We start from the raw sequence: 19,271 nt of genomic DNA, 5'->3' as shown, positions 1-19,271 counted from the left end.
TTTGTATTTGTACTTGTGTGGAATTTTAAATACAGTAAATTGTTAATTTAAAGCTGAAATTAATAAGTCAATGGGAAATTTAGATCCAGTGAAAACAGATAATACTTATATTCACTATTGGGTCAAAATATTAAGGTTTTAAAATTACATAACATGATACAAATGGAGTAACATTGGTTTTTTAAGTTCAGGGTCTTGGAACTCAGGTTTTAAGATTAAGGAAATCATTGTAGAGGAAGGATTATGAGCTGTTAAAAGCAAGCAGTATGGTGGGAGGGAATAGCATCTTATGAAATTAGTACAGTAATCTCTGAGAACTCATATCTTCATTGCCAAAACAGATCACACTGTGAAAAACAGCACCTCCCACTTGGAGAAAGGTAGAAATTCTCAGAGGCAACTAAATAAAAATCTCACTTATTTTGAGCACCAATCTTGCTTAAGTGACTCTTGAAGTGAAAGAAATAGGAATGTTTCAGTATAATAGCAAGGTGAGACATATACATGAGGGTAATATTGCTGCATGAAACGTGTAATACAGCTACACATTACTCATTTACATCACATAATGAGTAGTGCAGACTATATGCAAAGTTTTAGATATATTTCTAATAACTGAAATAATTTAGATTGCTCCATAATTAGCTGTTCAATTAATTCATAATATTAGATAATTGAAAAACTTTTTTGATGGAAATTAACAGTAAATAGTATCCAAATCAAGTTTGCAAATTTCACCTTCTAATATAGCACAAAATTGCATGTTCTGCTATGATACAGAAGAAGGTTGATCAACCCATCATATCTGAATCTCATAAAATATTGCCTTATGCTGGTAGACGTAATGTGCAAATTCTCATTTCACCACTTGAATTCATGAAATTCATATTTTATACTTTAATACCATAATTATACGACAAGAGAAATTCCAACAATAACTGCACAGTATTTATTTTCAAGGGCAAGGTGGGAAATAGGGCAAATTTATGTTTACTGGCCTCTAAGTACATCTTTTACACACAATTTCTTTTCTGAACTCGTGCGAGACAGAAAAACTACATTCTCATTTGAATATTCTATATTATTTGATGACAGCTTCAAACATTGGCTGAAAACAGACAAACATCTGATTTTACAGTTTGCTCTAAAAATGAGTGAATTTGCATAAGGAAATTAACACATGGGGTTCTGTCCCAAAACACTTGGCCATGTGATGGATAAAATCTTTTGGTTAAAAGTGAATACTTGCTAGGATTTCCAGTTTGATTCATGGCATATATTTTTACCATCTTTTGCATTATATTTATGTCGTGTTAACAGTTCTAAGTTACACTATAAATGATAATATTCAGAGTAAACTTGAGCATTATTCAACAATGCTGTTGATAAGGGTTTTATTGTTACTCAACAGATTGAACAATTATCATGTATAACTGGGTTAAAATAAAAGTGTCTGGCTGGAATTTCCTGGAATGGCACATTTAGCCATAAAATTATAGCACTGTATGACATAAATGGAGAAATTACCTAAAGATTTGATGAGGGACTTATTAGAACGATACAGCTAGTGAAGTAATAATGCCAACAAAATAATCCCTTAATATGAAAACCTAAATAGTTAAAAAAAATACATATTTCCAGCTAGAGTAACTAATAGTAACACTCTCAGAGAAGAAATATTTTGAGTATCAGCTTCTCAACTGCCCATTACCATTAGCCATCATAGAATTCAAACATGTTCCCAGAACTATATTCGAGGTCTCTGATTTACTAGACTATTATGAATTACCACTATGCCACCACCTCGTCAGACATAGACTTCAGGGTATTTAGCTCCTGACATGTACACAAATTTTCTTTCCTTTAATGCAAAAGAAATTCCTACTCCACTACACTCAAGAATCTGATCGGAAAGATTGACCTGTAAGCAGACAAGAGACATCTTGATACCTCCTAATAAGGCACTTCAAATCCTGTGCTCTATCACTGTACAAGCACTAGAAATTGACACAGGTCAATTTGTTTCAGGTTAGCCAGAATCTTCCATGTTGGAACATCAACCGAAATATGTCCAGATTATTCTTAGCTTATTAAGTAAAAGTGTTATTAAGTTGGTCCAACAGTCAAAGTCAAACAAATGCTTGCAGAAGATCTTTAAGAAAAATATTCACTCTCATCATTCAATGAAAATGACACCACTGCTAGCTCATCAGCACTGTTCTTGTTCAGCCTAAGTGGCAATGACAATCAAATCAGTCTTGATGCAGAAAATTTGGGCATCATTTGTTAGGATGGACATGATTTTGTTAGGATGGTTAAACATTGCTCTTTAGTGTGCACTGTTTTCCTGAACAAAACAGGACAGAAGGACACAGGATCCCAGGAACAGTTGGCATGACATAGGCAATGGCTTGAAGCATAATTTCTTGTAATGTCATAACATAGTCATCAATACGACATTCGCATTCAGAATTTTCCAAGATGTCATGTGCTATAGAGAAAAAAGCCTCAGCACAAATTTAAAATGGAAAGTATAAGATAATTAGGTATATACTTAGCACATGTTTTTACTACGGTGTCTTTATCAGTGTTTTCATATCAAACATTGACTTCAAAATTGTCTTGGTGGACAGGTTTATTGAGTTATGTCAACTTAAATCTCAAACTGGAAATCCGAACAACAAATTCTAGTAATTGTAAGAAATTGATAACAGCCACAGTTTTTTGACTGCAATGTGAGACCAATTTTGTGTAAATAACAGGTTAAACCTGGATACCTGATTGCTTCAAACTTTATTTATTCTTACACATGATATGCCTAAAAATTAAAATCTGTCTTAGGTGTCTATGCACACCAAGAACTAAAGCAATGGGAAAACAAAAATTTAGGTGTGAAAGGCAAGTTATTGCTCCTCCATATCTTTATATTTACATTCATCAAATGGGAAATTCTGTCATATATGTATTTTTAGCTGCTGTTTCAAGCCAAAGGCATTAATAGGTTACATAGAGGCAGACAGTGGTCCAAGTATCGGTCTTTAATTGGAAATACTAAAATAAATTCAACAATTCTTTGATTGGCTGTAGACATAGCTTTTAAATAAAAGCACCCCTGATGAATCTGCTCTCAAACATATTGTAAATTGGGTTTCTCAAATGGATGTTGAATCTTGTAGATATCATAGCTGTCTTTGATTGTGAAAATTATGTCAACGTGCATGTCTGCATATCACTCGTATGCTCACACTTGCTCCAAATTAAATTAAAAATCCATGAACACAATACCTCCCAAGAAAATACAAATATGTAAAAAATTGAGAGTGTATTTACTGATGTAGATTTCTGGTACTTTTCATGTAATATATTAGAATATAAAAGGTGCTTACCATTGGCTTAAAAGCTATAAGCTTCAAAACCATCTCAACAGTAAACACGGCAGTGAAGACCATGTTGAGGATATCCATTGTGTAGTTGAAAAATGGAGATTGTTCATAGTGCTAAAAATAGAGACAACAATGCTTCACATGATTACAAAATTACATGCAATTCTTTTCTGTTTATGGTTTGCACTGTGAGCTAAGTTCTTGATCATAAAACAATTTTGCCGCAGAGTTTATTTGTGGTGTGTGATAGTTGGGCCTTTTGTTTTCAAAATCTTACATCTCAAACCGAGCCAGCAGTATAGATTACATTTTCAGGATTCCTCCCTCAACACCTAAGTCCAGGACTTAAGCCTTATTTTACATCCACTCTGAGAAACCGGGAGGAGTTGGATACGCTCCAATAATCTTTCTCTAGCATAATTGCACCTGCCACCATTTTTTGAAAAGATTCTCTCTGATAAAATTCTGACTTGAGTGACAGCATTGACATCACTGCAACTTTCAAGTCAGAAATTAACATTCTTCTCCAATCTAATCGGAATTTTTCTCACATTGTCCAGTTGCTAGCCAGTGGCTTTTCTATACTGTATCCTGTCTATGGAATATTCCAAGGCAAGTAATCTCTGAGCAAGTGTCATAAAAACTATACGATTGTTTCTCCTCTTATCACAACTTACTCAAAAAACATATTTAAGCATTGTCTTAAATATTCTACATTGGTTAAGAATGCTATTTTGTGAAGAAAATTATAATGGTTAAATAATATATAAAATATCACCACCTAACAAGAAAGCATGCACCACTTCAGGATTACTTTGGCTTTCAAAATCAAATAATGTATTGGTTAATATAAAGCAGAAATCAATATTAGGCCACAGAACTAATAAAATATCACTAAACAATGTTCAGACTGTGAAACTCGGTTTCTGAGTGCTCAGCATTATGTTACAATGAATGTCATTTCATTTCCAAAATGATAAAGCACACACATAGTTCTGCTGTAAGCTGTGCAGGTTGCCATTTTGGATAAATCTTAGTGCTATGTAGGGACTGTCTGTCAGAAGCAAGTAGAGCAGGAAGATTTTAATGTCAGTCAGCATGCAATATGATTTTGACACCTTTGTGCTATTTTGGAGCTCTTCAAGGTAACATCCCTCGCATGGTAGAAAATACATTCAGCAGCAAAGTAGCATCCCCACCAATGCCAGTAAAAGGATTAGAGAGTACTTTCAGCGTAGTTACTGATTGAGATATACCTTGTATTGCTACAACTATATAAATGTGAATAAGTATTTGCAGAAGACCTTTATCCTTATTTCAAAAATGAATCACTTAATCTCAGTCAAGGGTGTCATGAAATGCATTCACTTCAGACATTAGTAAGACCGAGGGAATAAGCAATTGTGACACAAAGCAGGACATGCTGTTGGAACAGGGAGGAGATGTTCATAAACACCATGAGTATTCAGGGAGCAATTCCCTCCCTGGAACTCAGCAAAAAACAATATGTCAAATGTCTCTACTTTATAAAACTTACCTTTGAAATCATCAAACTTCTGCAACGTAACTGCAATTTAAGAACAGGGCAAAGATGGCATTGCCTCTGATTGTGGTGATGAGTGTTTTATGCGTAGAACATCAACTTGGCTGTAATAGGTGACACTTGTAGCATCTCCCAGAATGTCGTACATTGCATCATAAGGTAGGTCACTGAGATGCTAACTTGCAAGAAAATTACATGCATCTCTTTCTCTTTCCAGAAAGAAGCAAACACAACAAGCACAGCTTCATAATTGCAGTTTTCCCATGCAGGGCACTATTGTTTGCACACAAGACACTTTGCAGGCACAGTATATAAATCCTGAGATACATCAGGCTCCAAAATTAAGAAGGGCTGCCTAGAAATGTACCACAGGCAGAAGGCATATTACTCCCTCAATTATCAGTATGCAACCACGAACAGAGTATCATGCAGATTTATGCCAAGTAACTTGGCCAGTCATGATGTGACAGCCTGTTGTGCCATCTCCATTTTGAAGTGTTATCTCTATTTTCTCTCCACAGATGCTGCCAAACCTACTAAATTTCTCCAGAATATTTTTCTAGCTCAGAATTCCAGCATCTGCAGTATTTTATTTTTATTTCAGTGTACAATTCTTAGGTAATGGAATGAAGAAAAGAAAAAGGATAAGGATATCATGAGGATTGGGGTTAAAATAGGAGTTGCATGCTACCACCATCACCAGCTTGCAAATCAGATAGGGAGGAAATGAAATGTGTGAAAGAAGGCTGGATAGGAGGATTTTCAATCTCATTAGTTTCAACCTTCCTGCTGGTAACAACCTCATCTCCTGCATCTGGTTTAAGGCATGCAGCTGTGCACATCTCTCAACTGTCAGACCCCATTGCTCCTGGTTAAGCAGTGCCTTGTCTTGCAAGAATGGAGAAGTGTCAATAAGTGTTGATTAAGATTCTTGGCAGGTGAATGATGGGATCATTGAGCACTGAACAGTGTATGAAGCTGATGGTATATGACATTTGAAGATATTAATTGATCTTGACTACTTGTGTGAGGTCATTAGATTTTTAGCAGCACTGTATTCAGGTCTTCAGAGATGGTTTGCTGTCATTGCCTTCTGGGCTATTTGGTCCAACTCCTGAAGGGCCTACTGACTAGGCATTGGTGGGTAACATCTCTCTGCTTGCTCTCAACCTTCTGCAACATAGCTTCAAGTGCCAAGCCTAGCATTGGAAAATCGTTGAGTCTGCTCTCAGTCCGTGGACCAGACAATTAAGAGTTTCCGATATCAAACTCAATTCTAGAATGACTTACTGCACCTCGTCCAGCCAAAATGCATATCCCTTCAATTATTGAAGACTACTTTTAATTTGCACTGTTCTCTCATGATCCGACAGAGCCATACAGTCATTCAACGAAACAATTAATATTGGCTATGTGCCGCCATCACTTAATTTAGTAGGCAGTACAAAGACTTATGTGCACTCTTGTTAGAAGCAATGACCATGAAATAATCCTTCACCGTTATCTCAGCACCCATTTTTGGGTTCACAGGCCAGATCTTTAAATTAATTAAATAAACAATACAAAAAATTTTCTTAAGCATAATTTATAAAAAAATATATTTGCAAAACTCTGTATAAATTAGAACTGTTAATCTTATATCTAGCTTTAGTTGTATTTATTAACATTCTTCCTACCTGTACAGCCAAGCAAAGCGTGTTCAACATGATGAGGACAAACATGATGTATTCAAACCCAGTTGAGTTTACCACATACCAAAACTTATACTGGTAGGGGTTCTTTGGGATGTATCTGCGAAGTGGCCTGGCCTTCAGAGCATATTCTACACATTGCCTCTAAGGAAACAAAAGAAGGTTTCCAGTGATCAAACAGGATGACATGACCAGCGTCATCAGTAAGAATCCATAAACGAAGAATACTTTCTAAGTAACCTATTATAACTTAATAAAAATAACCTTGAATAAAATACTAATCACCTGGTTTTCATTTCCATGGCCTCAAAAATATTGGAGGTAAAAATGGTCTTCGTCAATAGCATTAAATGGGCAATAGTAAATGATTGATCTTGCAGCCATGTTTAAAATATTTGTCAATTCACTACTGTCCACTCAGCGTGATATAAACAATTTTACCCCATTCACTTCAATGCATCTCATCAAACATGAACACATCAGCTTCTGCATTTCTGTCCATTTCAGCAAACATCAACCTCATGAATCTATCCCTGTGCAATTTTATAGTCCCAATAACGTTTTAGAAATTGAATGCAATTTTCATACTTTGATAAGGAGTCTCTTGCCATCAAACATTTCATTCCTTTGGTATATATGTATGTTGATACACAAAGTCATGTGAGTAAGTGTACTTGAATAGTTGTTATTTTATTTTATTTAATTTTAATAACCAGATTGTCTGGGCTCAGCAGTCTAGTTCACATTCATTGTCCCATCACATGATTAGTAAAAACGATGTATCAACTCATAGTTTGTGTCAGGCTTTCTCTCTACAAACAACATTTTGAATTAATGCAACAAATTTAATGTAGAAGTATGTCTCAAGGTATTTCACAAATAAAAATAAATCATCCAATTACAGCAAGCCAATCAAAATGACATACAGGCCTGGAACTCAAATTCACTGGGGCAAATGACTTTAACCATCAGATTATAGCTCATACAACAATAGCTTATTTAGTCCTCCCAGTTTACCCCAGTGATCAAAGTTAAACTCTTGCCCTTCATTTTATGATTTGTAACAAAATGCTGTTTCATTTATATATTTTTTTTAAATTTGATTTGTAAATATGAGTTAACACTGTTGATATACAGTACATGGAATTTTTCAAACAAGCCACTATAGGTTTGATTACCTTGAGCTATGATCCAACATTGTTACATTCCTGATTTTGCAATTCAAATACTAAATAAATGACTTTAAGGAGGTAGGCTGTGAAATTGCTGGATAATACACTTAATGATAAGATCTGAGGGAGTGTTGCTGAACAAAGAGACCTTGGAGTGCAGGTTCATAGCTCATTGAAAGTGGAGTCGCAGGTAGACAGCAGAGTGAAGGAAGCGTTAGGTATGCCTTCCCTCATTGATCAGAGTATTGAGTACAGGAGTTGGGAGGCCATGTTGTGGCTGTACATGACATTGGTTAGGCCACTGTTGGAATATTGCATGCAATTCTGGTCTCCTTCCTATCAGAAAGATGTTGTGAAACTTGAAAGGGTTCAGAAAAGATTTACATGGATATTGCCAGAGTTGGAGGATTTGAGCTATAGGGAGAGGCTGAACAGGCTAGGGCTGTTTTCCCTGGAGCGTCGGAGGCTGAGGGATGACTTATAGAGGTTTACAAAATCATGAGGGGCATGGATAGGATAAATAGACAAAGTCATTTCCCTGGGGTCAGGGAGTCCAGAACTAGAGGACATAGGTTTAGGGTGAGAGGGGAAAGATATAAAAGAGACTTACAGGACAACTTTTTCACGCAGAGGGTGGTATATGTATGGAATGAGCTGCCAGAGGAAGTGGTGGAGGCTAGTACAATTGCAACATTTAAAAGGCATTTGGATGGATATATGAATAGGAAGGATTTGGAGGGATATGGGCTGGGTGCTGGCAGGTGGGACTAGATTGGGTTGGGATATCTAGTGGCATGGACGGGTTGGACCGAAGGATCTGTTTCTGTGCTGTACACTTCTATGACCCTAAGTAAAATTTGCGATGATGCTATCACATTAAAAGGTTATTTTGTCCTTGGTTTTCTTCAAGAGAGGTCGTAAAGGCAGAGGTGCCAAAATGTCTACTTTAACAATGGCGGGGGAGTGGCCAGTTATCCTAGTTCAGGCTTTTTCTAGTTTGGTTGAGTTTGTAACAATGAGAAGCTGCTGGTTTAGCTGTAGCAGAGAAACTGCTGCAGTCCAGAGAAAAGTTCCCAGCTTCAGCAGATAATTCTTGACTGACTTTTCTGTCTGAAATCTCTCCTGCCTGTAAGAACTTGTGTTTGAATTTATCTTTTGCCAAGGGGTGTTCCGAGCTGTTTTCCAATAGTTAAGTTATTTTTAATTCCATTTTATTTTGTTTGTATTTCAACTGTAGTGATTAAATAAATTCTGTATCACACCTGGATTATCTGCCTTTAAAATGAGAAAAAGTTAGAGTCTAGGTTACCTTCTTAAAATATTTTGACGGGGTAAATAACAAATTAACAAGAAGTCTTACTCTTCAGAATGAAATGCACTTCTGTAATTGATGGGAACCTATAGAGAAATGTGCACCTCATAATGGTCATTGTGAGAAACACAGTTAATACAGGAAAATGAACAGTATAAAATAAAAAGTAAACACATTGAAATAACTGCACAGAGGTCGGTAACCTGTCACCCTTTATATACTTGTGCACAGTACACTGGCTGTAGTCAGCTTTCTATTATCCGAACAATCCATTGTCCGAACTCTCAGTTTTCGGATCAAAATACTCCCTGCCCGTCTCATTCAGATAATTGAGGTTGTTCTGTACCAGTATAGGGAGGCATTGCATGTGAGCACTACTTCTCGCTTCAGATCGTCGTGGGCAAAGTCCTGAGATGATAAAGGCTGTGCAACCATTTCTAAGGCTGACCCTATTTTAATAGCAGGTGCAAGGGTGCCAAGATGAAGGCCAGATTACATTTGAATTTTCCATAATAATTCACTAACCCAAGGAAAGACCTAAGCTCTGGAACAGATGTGGAAGCCTGGACTTTTTGATCGCCCTCACTTTATCTTCCAATATGCGTAACATTTCCCGCCTGGGAAATACATTTAAGCAAGTTCTCCAAGTACTCTTTTTTGGTCTTTCCAGTTATTAACTTGTCATCCAAATCAATGGCAACATAAGGTAGCCCTTGTAAAATGTTCTCCTCGGCCTGCTGGATAAAGGTGCAGGCTGATGATATCCCAAAAGGCAGTCTTATTATATTGGTATAAACCCTTGAGTGTTAATTATAGCGTACTCCTGGGACTCGTCATCCAGTTGCAATTGCAGGTAGGGGTGGCTCAAGTTCAGCTTCGTAAAGGACAGATTCCTACGAACTTTGCTACAAGTACTCTATGTGAGGGATTAGATATTCATCCAGCTGCGAGAAGCAGTTTACAGTTTGATTAAAATCCCCACAAAGGTAAACTAAGTAATCAGGCTTCACAATCAGTATGACGAGTGCTGCCCATTCTGCAGACTGTATTGGTTTGATAATTCATTCACTCTCCAGCCTCCTGATTTCAGCCTCTACTTTTGCCTTCAAGGCAAAGGGCACCAGGCAGGCCTTACAAAATTATGGAATTGCTTCCTGGTCAACATGTAAAGTGACTTTGGCCCCATTGATAGTCCGAAGCCCTTCTTGAAAATCTCTGATATTTCACTTGGACTTCATTGAGGTAACCATTTTCTCATCGAAAAATGTTGAGCCAATCTAGTTGAATCTTTCTCAACCAATTTCATCCCAATAGGCTTGGGCCCAAGCTTCTTACTACCATCAGTAGTAACTGCACCAACTGCTTCTCACAGGAGATTGGAACTGAAATCATACCTTTCATCTGCAATGGTCTCCAGTGTACATTTTTCAGGCATGTATTGTTTTGCTCCCATTGCCACCGAAATAACTGCACAGAGGCAGGTATCCCACAACCAAGTCACCCTTATTTACTTGTGCACAGTACGCTGGCTATGGCCAACTAGCTCAGAATCAGTCCCCTGAACTGGGAAGAATCTAAATCCCCTGTTTATATTGATCAGCCAGGGCCCAGGTTCACAACCCCATAAAAGGATTGCATAGTCAATAAGATCCACCGGTTCCAATCAATACACACATCAAGCATAAGTACACAACCTTTCTTAATTTACAGTCTAAGCTTTTGCCAAAGCAGCAGTTATTGTGCCAAAGCTGAATAGGGCCTGTCTTGTTCAGTTTGTACTGCATGCCACCTAGTGGTTCGGACATCTAAGAGCTTGGTTTAGACGGTTGGCCCTGTTTGCGGGTGTTCTTGGAATGAAGGAAATGCGAACGATTTTGAACAATTCTCATTAGTGCTGGAAGAAAGGCTGAAATCTTGAGCAGTTTTAACTCTTAGATCTCATTAGCATGCGAACTGTTCGCACCCCACAAGAATGGATGGTTAAGTTCAGAGGAAGCAACTACCGACCTTCGGAAGACTCAGCAGAGGGCTGCCCTCCTGGCATTAATGCATAGAAGTGGTAAATGTTGGGGAATTTCACAGGACAGAAGGGGGTAGGGTATTTTTCATCTGAGGATTTCTTCCTCCATGAAGACAGTGAAAAAGTAATTTTTTTAATCTTCTATGACATTTCCCAGATTCTAATTAAAAATGTACGTCCCTATAACGGAACCACATTTGCCTTTGTTAACCTTTTCCTTTTTATATCCTATAGCTGTTTTAACAGCTGGTTTTTCAGCTTTGTGTAAGCTTTTATTTATATTCTTTTCTTCCTTTCTTTATTAGTTTCTTGGTGCTTTTTTGTTGAATTTTGTTGAATTCTAAAATGCTTTTAGTCCTGAGGGTTTGTTCTTTTGATTCAATATGGTATTTAACTTACCGATATGTTATCCCCAGTTTATTCCCCTTTACCTTTCTTGTTACCATAACAATGTAGTCTTGTAAAGGAGGATATGTTATAAATAATTGCCAATGCCCAGATACCACCTCATATTTTCATGCATTTTCCTAATTCACCTCAACCAGCTTGCTCTTCATACTTTCATAGTTCTCGTGTTTAGATTCAGACCCTAGTTTTGGATTGAGCTGCATAGAATTTTCTTCTGAATTTAAAAGCTATTACAAGATTATTAATTAGCTCTTTCCGAATACATGATATTAGATCTAAGATTGCCTGTCGCCTTGCTAGTTTCTCAACATGCTGTGCTTGTACATCATCTATTTGATGCTGGCATTTGGTTTTGTTGAATTAAAAGTTCAATTTTCCCAAAGTTGAGCATTGTTATCCGTCACTTTGTGTAAACACCAGGAATTCATCCTCCATGACGTTAGTACCCCACGAGGTTTACTCACCCATGATTATTGCATTATATCTACATTTAATATATGATCTCTGATTTGTTTTGTGATGTATGTTACCACAAATATTTGATGGCCTATAAACAACTCCTGTATATTTTGTTGCTGGTTGGTGTTTGTTAGCTCCAGCCAAACAGATTCTGTAACATTCTGAGGTCTAAGATCGCTTCTCATTAATATACTGATCCTATGCTTTATTATTAACATTATCCCATTTATTTTTCCTTTCTTTCCTAACAGATATTGAATATCTTTGAATATCCAGTCCAGTCTTGATCACCTTGCAGCCATGTCTTGGAATGGCAATTAGACCATACCTGGTTACTCCTATTTGTGCCACCAATTCATCTATCCTGTCATGAATGTCTCATACATACAGAGATTGCTTTTGATCATGCCTTTTTATCATAATTCTGAACTTTTACTAAATGATTTTGGGATTCATTTCTTCTGAATTAATATTTCAACTTTTCCCAATGCTTAGCATCATTTCTTGGCCAAGAATTCTGGAAATGCCTTTTAGACTTCTTACAGAGTTACACAACAGCAACGGAATGATCTGCCTTCCCTCTAACCAACAACTTCCCCAAGCTCGCAACTATAGATTGGGATCCAATTATGATATCAGCTGAGCATTGCTAAAAAGCAGAAATAATTTCATACCAACAATAAATTTGCAGTTGAAATGCGCTTTTGTTGCAGTCAGAAAAGTACAATGTATGCCAATTTTCAGTGTACTAAATCAACATATTTCTCATGAGAAACTGATGTTTAAACTGTCATTTTATGTAATTTCTAACCTGATTTTTGTCCAACTCGCAGTTTTTATACTCCAGTTCTCCCTGCTCCTGGAATGTGACAATCACAAAACCAACGAAGATATTCATCATGAAGAAAGCAATAATAATGATGTAGATGATAAAGAATATAGAAATCTCCACCCGATTGTTGTAGATGGGGCCAATATTTTCTCCATTTGAGTCTATGGCTTTGTACAGCAAGCTGAAAAAAGGATAAAGTGGATGTGACAGAATATTACCACAACGACAAATATAAATGTCTAAGGGGGACAACTGTAATGGCCCTGATGTGTGATGATGTAAATAAGATTTTTTTCAATGCCTTTACAATGTCACTATGCATAGCAATCAAAGCAGTTCCTTTCCAAATAGTTTAAATTCATTTCTACATAGCCTACTTTTCTGAGCTATTAAGTACATTCTATTGGAGATTAGTAAAGATGCATTTACACTATAAGCTCAACATTAGTGCAAAGTGACTTTATGCTCAGATAGCTGCTAAACTTGTGAAATGTAAATTGAGTGTTAAAAACCAATGAATCTGAGGCAAAGTGGATTAAAGTTCCCTCTTCCGCTTGATCAACACTTTGTAAGAACAAAATACTTTTGTAAATGAAATAATCATTGTTAATCTGAATAAAATTGCTTGTGTCAAAAATAAAGTAGTTCAAAAACAAATTAGATCTCGTGATCAATATTTCCAGCAGTGGATGGAGAAATTAGACACATGCTTACGCTGGCCAGCCTTCAAAGGTTGATACTGTAAACAATGCCATCATAGCTGCAAGGACATTGTCAAAGTTGTAATCGCTGTTGTGCCAAACTCGATCACGAATTACAGGATGATCTACTTCGCCATCTTTATAAAGAATATAAGTTCCCCTTTATAAAAAGAAAAAGAGTAAGAATTAAAATATGGGGGATCCCAAGATGGCGGCGACCCAGCAAGTCTGAGTCTACAACGCTCCTCCCAAGACTTGGGCAAAGTGGGTCACCCGCCCCCACCACACTCACCAAATCATTTAAAATAGTTTTTACTTAATGTAATTAGTTGTTTAGTATTGAATTTAAACAATTTAATCTCCAGTAAAAGTGACTAAAGGGAAGGGAGCCCGCAGCTCTCAGCAGGCAGGAACCCCTCCCCCACCCTCTCCAGCTGCAGCAGAGGCGTCCGCAGCCGTCCCGGGGGACTTACCTACGACGGCGAGCCTTGTGGAAATAATCTCCAAACTCAGTGCGAAGATCGACACTTTCGCTGAAGAGTCCCGAAGCCGATGGGACTCACTCTCAGCCACGCTGCAAAAGCACGACCGAGACATCAAGGAAATTGAGCGCTGAGTCGGAGGGGCGGAGCTAAAGACCGCGACCTCTGAAATTACAGCACAATCGGCCGTGGATCGGGTCCGGACTCTCGAGCAGCGAGTCCGGACCTTAGAGGATCACACTGACAACCTCGAAAATTGAGGTCGTCGAAAATATATTCGCTTGCTGGGCCTTCCTGAACGGGAAGAGGAAGGCCAGCTTATCGGGTTCCTTGAACAATGGCTGCCACAACTTTTAAATCTGGAGGCTGGATCAGGCCAGGTAAGGAAGGAATGGGCCTACCGGGTTGCAATACGTGGGCCCGGATCGAACCAGCGCCCCCGCCCGGTCCTGTTCTGGCTGCAGAGCTACAAGGAGGGGCAGATACTCTTAGAAGCCTCCAGAAATCTTGGGAAAGATCCCCAAGCCATGATTTATAAAGGATCCAAGATCATATTATTCCAGGACTTTTCCCCAACTCTGGTCCGAAAGAGGAAGGCGTTTGATGAAGCGAAGAAGCGTTTAATGAACTTAAATATTCAGTACTCCTTGCGCTACCTAGTGACGCTATGCTTTAACCATGAAGGGTCCGTGTATAACTTCGGATCGCCGGAAAGGGCCAAGGAATTTTTGATCTCTCTTAAGATAAATTGTAAGAGTTAATTGATGTTGTTTTTCTTTCCCCCCCGCTCTGGTTTACATCCCTTTTTTTATATATATTAATCCCCTTTTTTTTACCTTACTGTTTAATATTATCTTGGGGGGGTGGGGAGAGGGATTTATTTAGTTGTTCTCTACTTAACAATTTTCTTTCCCCTTTTTTAAAATTATATATATTAATATAATATATATTATATTAAATAATTAAATATATTATATTGTAATAATTAAATATAATAATATAAAATAACAGGGGAAAACAACCCCGTTCCTAAAGATAGAGATAAAATAGGATAAGGTAACCACCTCCCCCCATCATCGTTAACTAGACCCCCCCATGCTTACCCAAACGGCTAAGAGGGAAATATTATTTGCAAAACAAAGGTTATATGAATTTGGCGATAAACCTGGTAGATACATAGCATTTCTTGCAAAGAAAAAGAAGGCCCCTCAAACTATCACGTCTACCAAGGAAAGTACGGGTATTTTGACTCATGATCATAAAAGGATTAATGCAATCTTTAGAAAATTTTATTCTGATTTATATAAATCACAGGATTGTGAAGACAGGACTAGGAGGTTGCAGTCATTTTTTAAAAATCTGACCTTTCCGGGCTAACTCCGGAACAGTATCGGTTTTGAATGTTCCCCTAACAATCCAAGAAATACTTGACGCAATCAGGCAACTTCAGAGCGGTAAGGCACCTGGCCCAGATGGCTTTCAAGTTGAATTCTATAAAGAATTTACAGGAATATTGGCTGGTCCACTTATGGACATGTATAACTATCCATACAGTCAGGGCTGTCTCCCGCCTTCGCTGAAAGAGGCAAATATCTCTCTTATCCTTAAAAAAGGAAAGGACCCAGAAGATTGCGCATCATACAGACCAATATCCTTGCTAAATGTAGATTTTAATTTCCTCTCTAAAATGTTAGCATTGAGGCTAGAAATGGTATTGCCACATATTATAAAGGAGGATCAGACGGGGTTTATTAAGGGCCATAGCTCATCCAATAATGTTAGAAGGGTTTTGAATGTGATTCAAGCCTGCCATCAGGGAAAGATACCAGGAGTAGTAGTCTCATTAGACGCAGAAAAGGCATTCGACAGGGTTGAATGGTCATGTTTGCTTTACACATTGGAAAGGTGTTTACCAAATGGGTCTCAACACTATATAGTAATCCCAAGGCAGTTGTGATTACTAATGGATTAGGTTCGGATAGCTTCAGTGTGGATAGGGGCTGCCGTCAGGGATGTCCTCTCTCACTGTTGCTATTCGTGCTAATAATTGAGCCACTAGCAGAAGCTATACGGGTTGACCCTAATATAATGGCCCCGAGGATTGGTAGAGGTAAACATAAAATTACCCTATATGCAGATGATGTTCTCCTTTTTCTCAGTAATCCCCCGATGTACGTGCCTCGCTTAATCCAAATTATTAATACATTTAGTGTATTTTCAGGCTACAAAATTAATTTCTCAAAATCAGAGGCTATGCCAATGGGTGGTCTTGCTAGTATATCCCACTTATTGGATGGATCCCACTTTCCCTTTCGGTGGTCCCTGGAGGGTTTCTTATATTTAGGCATTTTTATTACCCCAGTATTTGGTCAGTTATACAAGGCTAACTTTGTGCATTTACTGGAAAGGATAAGGCAGGACCTCCAGCGATGCGGAGACCTTCCAATTTCCTGGCTTGGTAGAATAGCACTAATTAAAATTAATGTCCTACCCTGTCTCCTATACCCAATGAGGATGCTTCCGGTGATGCTGCCGAGGCTGGCACTATGTAAATTATATGGCTGGTTGGGTTCCTTTATCTGGAATCATAGACAGCTCCTCATTAAGCTGAAGAACTACAGCTTCCACAGGCAAGGGGAGGATTGGATTTCCCAGATTTTAGGAAATATCAGTTAAGTTCCCTAATAAGTTACATAGCTGATTGGGTCTTGTCTGATCCACAATCAATCTGGCTGGACATCGAGGCTTCTCAAGTAAAATGCCCACTTATTAACCTTTTATTTTCAGACAAGAGGAAAATCATTACGAACTACTGTAAAAATCCTATAATACTAAACACAATTAAAGCTTGGAATATAATGTGGCAAAATGAGGGCAACTCACATAAAACATCCCCCTATGCTCCGATAGTGGGAGCATGGGGATTTCAACCAGGGCTTACAGATGCCACTTTCAAACTCTGCAGATCCAAGGGTAGCTCATGTTTAGGGGATCTGTTTAAAGAAGGGATCCGGATGTCTTTTGAACAGCTGCGTCAGAAATTTGGATTACCCAATGGAGACCTCTTTCGATACTTCCAAATTCGAGATTACATACAGAAGAAGACCACGTTATTAGATAGTCTTTATAAATCAGATAGAGAACGTAGAGTGCTATGGCCAATGGGGGTATCTTCCGTCAATACTATTTATCATTTATTACATGATGAAGTATCGGGAAAAATGGACAATCTGCTTAAAACATGAGATAAGGATTTGGGACTGGAAATCTCTATAGAAACATGGAATGACATTTGGGAAAATGCCAGAAGAATCACCATCTGCAACAGAACTCAGGCCATTCAGTTGAAGATACTTGATAGGGCCCATATAGCACCGGATCGATTGGCAAAATGTAAGGCGGGTGCATCTCCAATGTGTCCCAAATGTAAAATAGAGGTGGGCACTCTTGTACATTGCTTATGGACCTGTCATAAGATCCGTAGATATTGGACTAAAGTAACAAGTGCTCTGTTAGAAATCTTAGGAATGGAAATTAGAGTGGACCCTATATCTCTACTTTTGGGCTTTTCAAACTTACCCTCCCTGGATATGCACGGGAAGAGATTATTTTCTATTCTCTCTTTCTGTGCAAGGAAAAATACTTTGGTAAACCGGGTGGCTGAGGGCCCCCCTGGACTTTCAAATTGGCACAGATTAATTATGGAATGTATTCCCCTTGACCTCCTTACAAATATGGTGCACCAAAAGACCGCATTATTCCATAAAATATGGCAGCCCTTCTTGAATTATATAAATACAGATATTTCGGCTATCCTAACAAGGGCTTTTATTTAACTGAGATTGCGAACCTGGCTGGCCCAGGGCCCCTTGGGAGAGGAATCCCGTACGAATACGGGTTTTGTTACATTTGATGTTAATACATTCCGAGCATGTATCTCACTACCCAATTTCTGTGCTATATATTAGTTGTTTTTTCTCCCCTTATTTGAATAATGTAAGAGACTTAATTATACACTCTGGTTAGTTGTAGGTTAGATTAGTAGTTAGTTGAGTTTTGTTTTTTTTTCCTCGGTATTTTTCTTTTGTTAAATTTTTGTTATTATTTATGTAAGATTTAATTGTATATCAATGTTTATACTTGGGTTTTTTTAATTTGTAAACTTATAGAAATATGTTAAATTTTCAATAAAAATATCTATAAAAAGAGAATTAAAATATGAACTTCTTTTGTAAGTAATTAATTTTAAACTAATACATATTCACTCAATGTAAATCTTATGTTGGCGTATCAGCATCCAAAAGCAGTTTCCACAGTCTTGACTAAAATAAAATCCAGCTTTTCAGTTAAAATAATATAAAATGGCAGTTCATTGGAGTGCTGACACAACAAAACACTACTTGAATGCCAGTGCATGCATATTTTCACAACCTGTGGAAATGTTTCAGCTAACATGGTCTTTCCAAACAAACAGGAAACATCTAAAGGGAAAATCACTGGGCCAGTCTTAAACAGTGCATTCATTTACCAGCTTTCTCAGTGTAACATTGCTGCAGGAAGTTCTTTATGAGAAAAACTACAGAATTAGTGTAAAAAGATATGATTTTGAAGCGTTACAAAAGACAAGTTTAATAGCTTTACTGCATAGTTTCAGTATCTTCACAATATGTCAATAATTTATCAGCTAAATGAAGCAAATCACCATGAAAATCAAAATACTTCACGACAAAGATATTTTCATTCCATATTTTCTTACTTGCACTCTTCAGGGAGTTGTTTTGCTTCGTCTGTACAACGGTAGAATTTGCCCTTAAATATAAGACATTTCAAATTAATTTAGAAGAGTTTTTAACTTTCATCTAAATTGAAATAAAATCTAGATAAAGTATGATCATCATTTACCTTGAACAGCTGAACTCCAATACAAGCGAACATGAACTGTAGGAGAGTTGTAACAATCATGATGTTGCCAATAGTTCTAATAGCAACAAACACACATTGAACAACATGCTGTAAAGTGAACAAAGAAGTGTGAACCAAAAGTTACAATGTTTAATTTGTGATCAGAAGAAATTAAATACATGGAATATCATGAAATAGACCTTGAGTCCCTTCGCCCTGTTGATTGCTCGAAGAGGCCTTAACACCCTTAGGACGCGAAGGATCTTTACGACTGAAATAGCACTGGATCTGTGTGAAAAAAAAATGAATTCTGATTTTTCTATGGACTATTTTGTAAAATCCTGAAGATGTGCTTTATCAATACAA

At 37.5% G+C, this 19,271-nt stretch overlaps 1 protein-coding gene across 13 annotated transcripts in view; it reads right to left on the bottom strand.

Moving 5' to 3' along the window:
* LOC122559001 (voltage-dependent L-type calcium channel subunit alpha-1D-like) overlaps window positions 1–19,271 on the bottom strand; it is a 672,668-nt gene that overhangs the window by 194,154 nt on the left and 459,243 nt on the right. For all 13 annotated transcript variants that reach the window (XM_087994295.1, XM_087994294.1, XM_043708069.2 and 10 more), the window contains 7 exons: window positions 19,106–19,193; window positions 18,906–19,013; window positions 18,760–18,812; window positions 13,535–13,681; window positions 12,800–13,001; window positions 6,603–6,761; window positions 3,387–3,497 (listed from right to left, as the gene is read on the bottom strand). In XM_087994295.1, the coding sequence (XP_087850421.1) occupies window positions 3,387–3,497; window positions 6,603–6,761; window positions 12,800–13,001; window positions 13,535–13,681; window positions 18,760–18,812; window positions 18,906–19,013; window positions 19,106–19,193 (868 nt within the window). The remainder of the gene's footprint in view (window positions 1–3,386; window positions 3,498–6,602; window positions 6,762–12,799; window positions 13,002–13,534; window positions 13,682–18,759; window positions 18,813–18,905; window positions 19,014–19,105; window positions 19,194–19,271) is intronic.

Source organism: Chiloscyllium plagiosum, unplaced genomic scaffold (genome assembly GCF_037043375.1).
Source record: "Chiloscyllium plagiosum isolate Xiang-an unplaced genomic scaffold, Cpla_swu_hap1 HiC_scaffold_14, whole genome shotgun sequence".
Taxonomy (NCBI): domain Eukaryota; kingdom Metazoa; phylum Chordata; class Chondrichthyes; order Orectolobiformes; family Hemiscylliidae; genus Chiloscyllium; species Chiloscyllium plagiosum.
This window is presented reverse-complemented; position numbering and strand designations above follow the sequence as displayed.